Source organism: Saccostrea echinata, unplaced genomic scaffold (assembly GCF_033153115.1).
Source record: "Saccostrea echinata isolate AGI-Se365-2 ecotype Australia unplaced genomic scaffold, CSIRO_AGI_Sech_v1 ptg000054l, whole genome shotgun sequence".
In the NCBI taxonomy this organism is placed as follows: domain Eukaryota; kingdom Metazoa; phylum Mollusca; class Bivalvia; order Ostreida; family Ostreidae; genus Saccostrea; species Saccostrea echinata.
In genome coordinates, this window is record NW_026889803.1 from 28,334,335 (window position 1) to 28,347,026 (window position 12,692).

The 12,692-nt window shown below is 32.5% G+C and overlaps 2 protein-coding genes across 2 annotated transcripts in view; one reads left to right on the plus strand and one right to left on the minus strand.

The window, feature by feature from the left end:
* The window catches only part of LOC133172469 (putative cysteine protease YraA), a 74,348-nt gene that overhangs the window by 43,154 nt on the left and 18,502 nt on the right, over window positions 1–12,692 (minus strand). The gene's annotated exons all lie outside the window — the stretch shown is intronic.
* LOC133205728 (uncharacterized) lies at window positions 2,907–4,196 on the plus strand. The gene is made up of 3 exons (XM_061341589.1): window positions 2,907–3,265; window positions 3,446–3,554; window positions 3,689–4,196. The coding sequence occupies exons 1-3, from the start codon at window positions 3,022–3,024 to the stop codon at window positions 4,002–4,004; spliced, it is 669 nt and encodes a 222-aa protein (XP_061197573.1). The 5' UTR covers window positions 2,907–3,021; the 3' UTR covers window positions 4,005–4,196.

The window sequence follows — 12,692 nt, forward strand, 5'->3', positions numbered from 1 at the left end:
TTAAATCTAGACTATATCATCAGGCTTTATTTTTTTTCTAGTTCATTGGTTCTTGAGAAGAATTTCAAATAACCAACACTATTTTTGCCTTTCTTGATAATCTTAAATAGAAAAGAAACATTGTCTTTTAATTATTTAAAACTTGAATTACCTTCACCAAAGGATAATCCGCCAATCTTGGTTGAAGTTGACCAAGTGGTTCTAGAGGGTAAAAAGTTAACAGACGGGCAGACGTCTGACAAACTTTAAACAGAAAAGCTCATTTCAATCTTCTTTTCAAGTGTGGAAAAAAAATTATTAAAAAAGCACACAATCTTATCGATGTAAAATGATCCTCAAAAAGATAAGATATTTAATATAGTTAAATTTTACTTCCTCGAACAGTGCTTATCATCAATTAGAGGTATTCATTTATAGCATGAGGAACTTGAACGTCATAACGGACAAGTGATAAATTAGCAATTATATATCTAAAATTATCTATGTCAATTTTTATCAATAATCAACACTTCAGCTTCCTGCTCAACCAACCAACTGAAATATTTTGTTGATTTAATTGAAATAAAATTTTGAAAAATTGAATACTTCATTCATTATTGGTAAAATTGTGAAATTTGTCAAATTATTACGAAAAAGCCATTTAAAAAGTAAACAGAATCCAATGTACGAGGAATGGATTTTAATCGTTGTTCAATTTTGGCTCAAATGTACAAAACCCCCGTACATGTATATAATCCAAACGAGGAACCTCGGATCAAACGCATAAACCTAATATGCAGAAGATCAAAAGCACAATTTCTTCCTTAAAGTGTTAGTTATTAGGATAAAAGTACCAGTTCTTTGGTTATGGACTGCCTGTTCGTGTAAAGGAAAGAAGAATCACACTAGTACTTTATATAACAGCCATCCGAAAAGTGCTCCGAATGTATTCATGTATAGTTAAAAATATCAATCATTAGTGTCCGTACCACACACACACACACACACACACACGAAACAAAACAATACAAAACAAAGCACAGCGTCTAATGCTTAAGAACTCTTTCTTATATAACGGTATAAAAAGCTGCATCTCTATAAACAAAAATTGTATTATGTGAAATTTTAAAAAGTGGTAAGCTTTCATTATCAAAAAGAAAAAAAAACCGATACGAAAACATGTTACAATTATATATAAATTACAGTTATTTGTATATGCTTAATCATTGCTTAAGTTGATAGCAATCAGTTGCTCAAATGGGATATAAAAGCCTATTCGTACGATAAACATCCGAAACGCATCATAAATTTGCTGTACATACATGTAAGTAATATTGATAAATTATATTTGTTTTTTTTTAAATCCGCATAAATATACGTTGTTCCAAAAATATTTGACAAGCAAGTTTCTCTATCACCCTACACTTTGTGAGATTGATCTCCAAGAAGTTTTCGAATCTGGGGAGAATGCAAAAGAAATGATAAAGCCTGTACAAACTGTTTTTAGATCTTTGACATTTTTTTTAGCATTCTATGTTGCCTGTACATTGTATGTTATCTAATGTATGCTCACTTTTTTGTTCACTCACCCCAAATCAAATTTGTTTTTGATTGAATGTTCTTTTACGTCCCGTTCGAGAAATTTTCACTCATATAGAGACGTCACCATATACCGGTGAAATTCTTCAAATTAGTGCTTTACTCGGCACTCAGGACCACTGAGCAGTGAGGGTTCTTTATTGTGCCAACGTCTGCCGTGATACAGGGCCTCGGTTTTTAAGGTCTCATCCGCAAGACCCGCAACTTTCACTTCAAAGTGCCGAACTTTCTATTTTTTTTGTTTTTTTTTATTTTATTTCTTAGGTCATTCGCGGCCAGTGTTTAAACCCTCGACCTTTCCATCACAAATTTGTTTAAAAATCATGAAGATAACAACCAAAAACAAATATGGGAAATAAAACAAAACCATATGTGTAACGCAAAAAAAAAAGATGAGATCGCATATATATATAGTACAATATTGAATTGTGCGAAAGTGAAAACAAATGTTACGAATCCTGAGTGTGTTGCAATCATAACAAGTAAGAATCATAATCGTATATTACTTTTCATGAATTTTCTTGTCGAAGAAATAATATTTTATATCCAGTTTTAAGTCTAATTAAAAAAAATGAACATGTATCTTTTTAATAGTTCTGATTATAAATTAAATTCATTAAAATTATCCTGATTAACTCCCTCTTTCACCTTACGGTGGGGATCATGAGCAGGACACCAAAGTACAGCCTGTCTGAGGGAAGAAGCTCTACATTGGTTTGGAAAACTAGCTACATGTAATAATATTTTCGCAATGATATATAAAGGGTTTTGATATTGATTAGAAAAAAATTCGGTAATGGAATTCGATTTTCTTTACTAATGCAAAACTGCCTTCTACTTATCTTCAATTATTCTTAATTAGAATTAATTATTTCATCTCTTTAGGTGAAAAACTAGAGGAGAAACTAGTATCTTTTCATAAATGTATCGGGGCTAAAATCTAACTTCATTTATAGACCATTCTATGTACTTTTATTTATGCTATTTTATTTCTTGTTTAGTGGTACACTTCAAATAGTTTTGTTTTCTACAATGATCCGAGATCTGTTCACATCTTCATTTTCTAAGTTATTTTCACGTTTCCTTACATGAATCAGTTACGGTCAGTTAAAGTAGATCAGAAACTAAACTTTGTTTGTGTTATTCAGAGAGTGCAAAAAGGTAAAATGGGATTTAAATAAAGATTGACACACGTATTATTGACATGAAGCTCCTCCCACTTTGCTACCCGGTATCGATACACCCCTTATGCACAGTATAAATAGAACCAAACTGAAAGCAGTGCAGCAAATTCTATATCAGAAGCGTTAATGCCTATCTGATCACATTACACGCTTGTCATTATCGACATATGACATTCTGGCCGGTTTTACCTGTGTAAATCGTCCACCTTTGTGAAAAAAAAACGATAAGTAAACGATTGGAGACTTTAAATCATATAGAATGTATTCAACAAAACCAACGTCTGTTAATAACAAAGAGAGGATATCTACCAAAAAGAAGAAGGACTTCAATTTGAAATTCATTGTGATTGGTGATTCCAGAGTGGGAAAGACAACGTTGGTGGAGAAGTATTGTGGTTGCCACGAGACAGGAAATAACAAAAATAACAATAATCATCTTTATTTTCATCACACGGTTACTGACAAAGACTGGAGCTGTAATCTCAAAATATTCGACACTGCAGGTAAGGCTATCATTTCTAAACGTCAAGTATCACGTATCAAAAATACAATGAAGAGCATTATGACATATGTTATCTATATCATTTTTATACTTTCATGAAGAAAGAGACGCATTTGAAGAAATTTACTAGAAAGCCATACATAAGACGTAAATTTTAAACTACTAGATCGATCTGTTACAGGACAAGAGCGATACAGAAGCGTGACCTCCTCCTACTACAGAGGAGCAAACGGGTGTATCATTGCCTTCGATCTCTCTCAAGAAACATCGTTTGTCAATCTCGAAAACTGGTACGTATAAAATTTCGTGCAATTTTCTTCTCAGATGATACAAAGATGATATAAAATATAGATTTATGTTCCTTATCTATTTAGGAGTAAAATGTGCATAATAACGGAACATTTTTTTCTTTTATTTGCTTTAGGTACAATGACATGCTAAATTACTGTAATAGCAGTGACGTTTCAGTGGTACTTGTTGGGATTCAAAGAGAGGGTCGTGAGAGGATAGTGTCTACAGACCGTGCACAGAAATTTTCAGACTATTTGAATCTTCCGTACGTCGAAGTGAACGTTGATAACCAAAGTGAAATCAACGACGTTTTCGACAATTTGGCAAAAAATGTCGTTCAGAGAATCCAGTCACGAGAGCCTGTAGCCACGATGTCTACCTTCACTACAACAAACCTGTCAAAGTTAGTGGTAAAGACTGAGTCGAGATTCGGTTGTAGCTGTTGCTAGCTGGAAATAACTAGACATTACTGTTCATAATGTGCCAAACAAATAAGACATTTCATGCCTTTAATTTATGCCGGAATCTCATTTTCATAATACAATCTCATTTTCATCGCCTTCTTTCATACGCAAAAAGACTGATGCAATATTGTAAAAAGAAAGCGTTTTAAGTGCAATAAAATTAACTTATTTACTTAAGATCTGAATATTTTTTTTGAAATATGTGCAGTCTACTTTTAAATCTCACATTCTAGAAGTTTTAAAAGGCACTTCCCAAGGTCATGGTAAACAATTACACAGGTAAATATTTTCATACCCGAACATTTTAAAATCCCTGAGATCCTCAAACTACAATGCAACTGTTGGTCATTTAAACCCACGGGTCATTTCAACACAAATATGAAAACAAATATCGAATCTCACTCTTCTTTACTGGGATAAATAATTTCAAACGTCCAAATTCATTCCGAACATTTCGAGAGGAGCTCAAGACCCATTCCCCCAAAATTGTTCTGCATATTGTATTTGTTACACTACAGGAATATTGAAGCTTTAACATAAAATGATGTAAGTGTGGGGGGGGGGGGGGTCTATAGGCTCCTCTAAACAAAAAATGTGCATTTTAACAGAGTTCTGGCTTGTGTTCAAAAGAGGTATATACCAGTGGCGAATCCAGGATTCTTGAAAGGGAGGAACCACTTGGGTGTCTGGATCTAGGAGTTTTATGAAGTTTTTTTTTGACTTATTTTATCTATACATTATGTATAATTAATGCAATATCCCACGACTAAAAAAGGGCCACTGGTCCCCCTCTAAATCCGCCAGTACCTACAAATATTGTTTCGAGCCTTTTAATATTCTACATCATTCTGTGCGATCAGCTGACACCAACTTCTATATTTGATCAGATTTTAAACAGGGTGATATTGAAAACTAGGCGTGTCTTTTTAACAAAATTAACATAACTAATTGTGTGCTTTGGTGATGGATAAATTCAGATTGTCTTTTTCCCCTTTGAAAGAAACGATATAAGAAAACATAACAAAATGTTTTCAGCAAGTTATGACGACTGAATATAAAAAAGAGGAAAAGGAAAGAAACACGACATGGAAAACGTGACAAAAATGGGTAAGTGTAAGATTAACTTGACAATGGAGATTATTGCCCTCTTGCAGATAATAATGCTGTGAGTCAGTCTTTATCAACATAAGTCCGTTCATCCTACAAGATAAAGACACTTTGATGCAAAGTGCACAATTCTAGCATAATTAGTTTAGTTTAAAACAAGGGTTTCTCTTTTCCTAGCAACTGCATTATAACCATCTTAAATTACGTAATTTGATAGGTGTGTCAGACAGAGGTCGCACAGATTTAAAAAAAAATCAGCTGAACGATTTCAACAAATCAGGAATGTTTGATATTTGAAAGGCATGTGATCGGGAGGTATTTATCCTTTGAAATCGATAGTTTTGTCTATCCAGGAAATAATTTCCCCCGTATAAGGTATGCAGTTATTGTAATGAAACTTACATGTAAAAAATAGATTTGCGTCATTTTTCCAAAAATAAATAAATAAATATTAAATAAATAAATAAAACTCATTCTAACTGATTAATGCTTTTTTGAAGCACAGACTTTAATTTTTCTTCATAATTGCTAGGATACAGCATCATTTCTAAAGATAACTTGTGTAATTCCCATGACATAATCATAAGTGACCAGTCCAAGGGGTCATCGATGTTCTTCGGGACGAAACTGACCAATAATGCGAGAGATATCTTAATCCATTAAATAATTTATTACGAAACAATTGATGCATAACTATGAGTCAAAGTTCGCGGTTCCTTCAACATTGCTTGATCAGTTATATACCATCAATAATGACGAAAAACTTTATAAGTTCAGAAAATAATCATCCTCTTGAAATATTTTAAATAACGACTTATGTATGCTGAGAGATTTTTTATTTATACATATATCACTCCAGATATTGTTTCGGAATAATGTTGGTCCCAGACGCTGATGCATAAAAAGTAATGGAGAAACGCTACATTTAACTGTACTTGGGTGATCAATAAAGAACTATTAAGCAGCAATACGAGAGTAATGTACCCATTTCATATTTTTAGCCCTGCCGGAAAAGCCGATATATATATATAGTGAAAGAGGTGTCCATCCGTTAGTCTGTACGTCCATAACACTTTGGGCTACCCATCTTCTATCCACAACTCCTCCTACACTACTAAAAAAATCGATCAAAATGTTCACAGAATCTTTATTACAAAGTGCCATCGTGCAGTTCCTATTTTGCGTTTTGATCGGAAAGATATTTGGGGTTTCCCATAGCATCATTTGGATACCCATTTCTTATCTGCAGCTCTTCTTATACCACTGAATTTGATTTTAATGAAAAGTTCACAGAATCATTAAAACATACCATTGTGCACCCCCCATTTTATGTTCTGATCGGACAGATACATGCATTTTGGGTTTCCCATAGCAGAACATGGACACTGCCATTCTTTCTATGTTATCGGCGTTATCCTTTCTAGATCTTATACAAAACTCCTTCTATACCACTGAATAAAATTTAAAGAGACTTTCGATAATTCTTTATTACAAAGTGCCATTTTGCACCTCCTATACTATCAATATATGGAGTTTGCTTTTATACTCATACGCGAACGGGGGGTCTCATTTTGTGAGCTCAGTGCTCACAGCAATGCTGTCCCCCAACCAAAAAATAAAAATGGCTGTATTATTTTTTTTTTGCTGTATTATTTTTTTTTGCAGCTACAAAGAACTCGGATCATTCATTCATTTATATCGTTCTTTAGCGACGGTGTAAAAACATGCACAGATTTTTTTTCCGTAACATTATTCATTTAATTCATAGGAATTTTTAAATAAAATATTCTTAAAATTACATTTTCAATCATGGCGTATAATTTATTAATAAATTTAGTATTATCTGCTTGCATTTGAGCCTATGGTCATTTTAATTTAAGGACATAGGATACTCAAAATATTACGTGTTACACGTTAAAGTGTGCACAGGCTTTAAAGTTGTTCAGACAAACATGAAGTTTTCCTTCAAAGCCATCCTTACTCTATACATATGATTGCATAATTTTTTTTTATGTAGCTAAAAAGTCCATATGCATAAGTTAGGAAATAAATTTAGACGTAATTTCTTTTTTGAAATATTTAGCTTAAATGTTGTATTTATTAAATGAGAAAAGATACAGAAAAAATCCTAGATTAAGTTTTGACATAGTTATATGTTGCCACAAAACGGCATTAACAAATACGAGAGCGGATAAGACTTCTGTCTTTAAAATACTTCTTGTATGACAAGAGTTGGCAAACTGGTTCTTGTATCGCTTCTCAATAACTGTTTTATGCTTTGCGTCTGGGACCAACATTCCTTTGAAACATCATAATTACAGAATAATATATATAAATAAAGGACTATCTGCATACACAAATCGTTATTACATAATTATAGATGATAAACTGAACAAGAAACATAGTTATGCATCAATTGTTAGATAATGAATTATTTAACGATTCATATCAATCCAGCGATATTGGACAATCTCGCCCTGAAGAAGGTGGATGACAACTTTCATTTGGTCCTTAAATTTATGTAATGGCAATTGCACAAGTTAACTACAGATAATGTGCTGAAACCTAGCAATAATAATTCTTATCCATATGGTATCATTTGTTTCCTGAAAAAAGAAATTAAATACAAGTATGTAGCTTATTTTATATCTTATTGCATACAGTGTAAACGCTATAAATTTGAATGCTCCTGATCATGTATCTGTAATCAGATAATACTCTTCATATACGTAATGAAAACTTAAAGCAATATGAGCTGCATTTTTTGAGAATTTTATTTTGCTGTTAAAATGTGCTACTTTGATAAATTTCGATGTAATTTGAATCTTTTTGATCAATTTTAATTAAATACATGTAAAGTATTAAATTGTTTCAGAAGAAAGATTTCTTTACAATCGAATATATAGTACTATATAAGGAATCAATATTGTACAGGATGACAATAATGTAATTCTTTCTGCTTCAACCAAAGCTTAAAAATAGTTCTTTCATCGCAAATATGAACAACAAAACTGTATAAACGTTCTTTTTTCCCTGTCATTGAAATAGTTAATTAAAATTTTGCAACAAAAATCTCAGACATCAAATTTGCAGCTCATATTGCTTTAAAAATTACTTCATATCTTATATCCATTCATTCATAGAAGTTTGAGTTTCAGAATATAGAAAAAAATGAGCCTGCAAAAAATAACGCTTGGAGTCTGAAAGCCTTAAAAATATTTTTTGTAAAAGGCATCTTTTGAAAAATATCATTCATTTTGGTCTCCCCCTCAAAATTCATTGAAGAAATATCTGTACACACAAAGATTCACATCAGGCAAAGGGAAGTTTTATTAATTCAACTATAGGATTACAGTATGTGAACATTATGTGGTCACCACGTTTCAGTACACGTTTTAGTACTATACATGTACTTTAAAATGTAGGCGAAATAACTTAAATATCATTACAGTCACTGAATGAAGTTATCAACCATGAAATAAAATTATTTCTTGAAAAAGATCAATGTAACGATTCGTGTAAAGAAAAAAATCGATAAAATACAAGGGGTCAACTACTGACCAGATATAGCGCCAGTAAAAATGGGTCAATCACTGTCACGTTTCAAAAATAAAATGAACACGTCCATCGACCCCACTTTACATGTGAATCACTAGCAAGTTGATCGATCGAGGGGCATATCTAAATAGAGGTTGTTGTGGCCGCGGTGAATAACACTGTTTTCTTCCGTCAAAGATTATAATCCGCAGATATGCCTTTATATGAATAATATGCAGAAATTTTCAAAAAAAGATCATTTAGAATCATTACAATTTTTTTTGAAAATAGACTAGTATTTTTAAAAAGATTCTAGATAACTTTAGTTCCTTTTTAAATGCTTCAGCAAAAAAGATACGATTCCATCCCGTAGAATAAAAGATGTTTCCATTTGTTTTTCTACCCTTTCCCGTTTAAGAAATATATAATGAAGTTTGCAGAACCAAAAATATTTTGATATCGGTGCTATTCTACCTTAATATTTAAACAATGGCAATAGTCCCGATGGTGACCTCTTGACCTTTACACGTTAGGATGCCCTTGATTAGATCAATGTAAACAGCCACATCCCTTTGTTGTATGTGAAAGATGGCCTTGACAAATCGTCAACCCAGGCTACTTTTTAGAACTATAGGGTCGATAAGATACACTGAGCAGTAAAACGCATTTGGGATCATTACAATGCCAGTGACTGATTCTTACTGTAACATTTCAGATACAACATTACATAGTAGTGCATTACAACATTACATAGTACATGTAGTGCATTACAACATTACATAGTAGTGCAAAACTTCCTTTAAATAAATCCACTGATGTGGACAGTATACGAATGAGATTTCTGAGAAACATATTTACAAATCAAAGATTACAAAGCTCACCAAGACGAATGTTATCTATAAGTAAGGCGAAGTCTTACACCATACAAATGTTCTGGATGTGAACATCCCTAAATGCAACACATATGCATGTTTATTCTGGGTAGGATACATCTACTAGGGAATAGGTGTACTCAAAAAACTTACGTTGCCCAATTACACGGAAAATGGAAGTCAGATGTAGCAGCCAAAGCATGTATGGTAGTGACAACCAAAGATAAATTAATCTTGGTTTAGTTACCATAGAGCTTAAAGATCTGCTCCAAAAACTTGAACAAATCAGTCATTCATTCGTAAAATTTAAGTGAGATCAGCATCGGAAACAAATCTAGTACTGTGCATCCGAGATGCATCATTCAAGAGATTTGGTCACCATCTGGCTTAAAGCAATATGAGCTGCAAATTTGATGTCGGATACTTTTGTTGCAAAATTGTAATTAACTATTGCAATGACAGAAAAAAAGAATGTTTATAAATTTCTGTTGTTCAAATTTGTGATGGGAGAACTATTTATAAGCTTTGAAGCAAAGTTATATTATTGTCGTCCTGTTCAATATTGATTTTCTTATATACTTTACATTCCATTGTACTGAAATCTTTCTTTTGAAACAAACAAATACTTTATTAGTCCCCTACCGGTGAAACCGGAGGGGACTATGGGTTTCCTCTGAGTCTGTCCGTCCGTCTGTCCGTCTGTCTGTCTGTCTGTCCTTCTGTCAGTCTGTCCCACTTGGTTTTCCGCACTTTTTTCCTAAACGCTTGCAGATATTGAGCTGATTTTTGGTATGTGAGTGTATCTTGATGAGTTACATATCAAGTTTGCATTTCGTTCCGCTTCATTGAATTTTGACGGAATTACGGCCTTTTCAATTTTTAGGGGTTTTCCGCAATTTTCTTCTTAACGCTTTCGGATATTGAGCTGATTTTTGGTATGTGACTTAACTTTGATTAGTTACAGATCAAGTTTGCATTTCGTCCCGCTTCATTGATTTTTGACGGAATTATGGCATTTTCAATTCTTAAGGGGAACCAGATTACAATTGCCGGTAGGGGACTAGTATTGCTAATGCAATACTCTCAGAATGCTTGTTTTCATATAATTGATCATAAAGGTTTAAGTTACATACAGATTTTTCATAAAAGCTCACTTTAACTGAAAAATAAAATGTTCAAAAACGCAGCTCATATTGCTTTAAGTATACTTATAGTAATTTGGGAATGAAACTGCTCAAAAAATTCAACGTGGTCCCTCATCCGAAAATTCGTAGGTCATATCCAGCAACTAAAACAAGTCTAGTACAGTTTATCTCCTAAAGGATCACACATGCAAGTATGGTTTAGGTAGGTCTATAGTTATTTGGGAATGGAACTACTCCAAAAACTTAAAACTATTACTTCATCAATAAAATGTACAAAAGTATTAGCTACAGGAAACAAGAATGATAGTACGCATCCCTAGATGCATCATCCATGCAAGTCAACATAGGATTTATAGCTACTTGGGAGTGAGATCTGCTCCAAAACATTAACATGGTCATTCGTCTGGAAAATATTGACTAAAAATGCATCATCTGAAATCTGAGTGATTTATGAAGTATACTAGATGTATCATCCATGCAACTACAATCAATATAGACATTAAGTTACATTAAAATAAATATGCTCCAAAAATCTTTAATCTGGATTACCTACACCAAGGCGATGGTTTAACAATAGTTTCCTCGACTTCGTCGTTATGACCTTCTAAATAAAGAAGGCGCTTATTTATTTGGTTGTTTTTAGGCAATAGAAGAGTAACAATTGTCAATCGAATTGCAAAAATTTCTTTTTACAAACAACTATGCAAATCTAGCAGTGAAAACATTCTTACAATGTTTACATTTTTTTCAGTTTCTCTCAAGAAGTCTTTCTTCGTCACGTGCACAAATAAAACGTGTCTCATTCGGTGGCAATTTGAAGTCTTTTCAAACAAAACAACAAAACATCACTTCAACTCAATGTTTAGTAAAAAAAACTTATAAATATAAAACATACTTCTACTTTGAAACCCTGTGTCATCTGGTCAACATTCTTGAAGACACTTTTCTTTCATGAAATTGACTCGATCAAATCACTGATAAAATACTTATTCCAGCAAAGAGTAAAACAAACAAATTGCGAAGGCAAACATACATGTAGCTTAAAAGCAAAATTAATTATCCTTTTCCAGTAAAATCCATATAATATCGAAATCTTACTGGCCACCATTTTCAAAACGTTTCAAGGACGGACGTCACGAGACTGTTCTATATTCAATGGTCCACATGAAACCTCTTATTTGAGGTGGCCAAAAAACTCGGACCCCTGATCTTTTTTGTTCACTGTGGTGGAAAATCACAATTTACATACCTCTGAGTTTATAATCTACTGTCACCAAACCAAACTGAACGAAACAGTTTTGCAGTTAATCAGTGAAGTGTTTAGCCTAATACATGCCCCTACTTTCTGGGTAAAATTATATGCATTTTTTTTTTTTTTTTTTTTTTTTTTTTTTTACAAATAATTTATTATATATCCATTCTATATGAAATACATTGTATGAGACTGAACCATATTTGTTTTTAAATCAATTTAAAAAAGTTGCAGATTATTAGATAAAAATATACATTTTGGTTCTCAATGATGTGTAATGCTTAGGGATGAAAGCATGTTTGTCTCAAAATCCTGTATTTGATTGAAATTGATTGAACGTTCATAACGTTTAGAATACCACAAAAATCTGTGGATTTTTGCTCAACTTTTCATGTCCCTAAAACAATTTTTCTATCATAATACCCCTTCAGTTTATCAGGTAATATATTTTTGAAATCACAACATATGCTATGCGTGTTGTTTAAAATGCTAAATTAAGTTTTAAGAAAACAATTTCATAATGTTCTGCTACATTTCCAAAAATTAACTGCTTATTAAATATACGTATTCAACACCATAATTTTATTTATAAAACAATTTGTTTCTACAGTAAATATACCCGAAACAATGAAAATGTATCACTTATTTTCATGCGATCTATTGAATTCAATAAGTTTTTTCTAAATAACCTTTCCCCTTCTCTTATATTGTTTTAATTCTTATTATACTTTATTTCTATTCCAAACTTCTAAATAAGTTT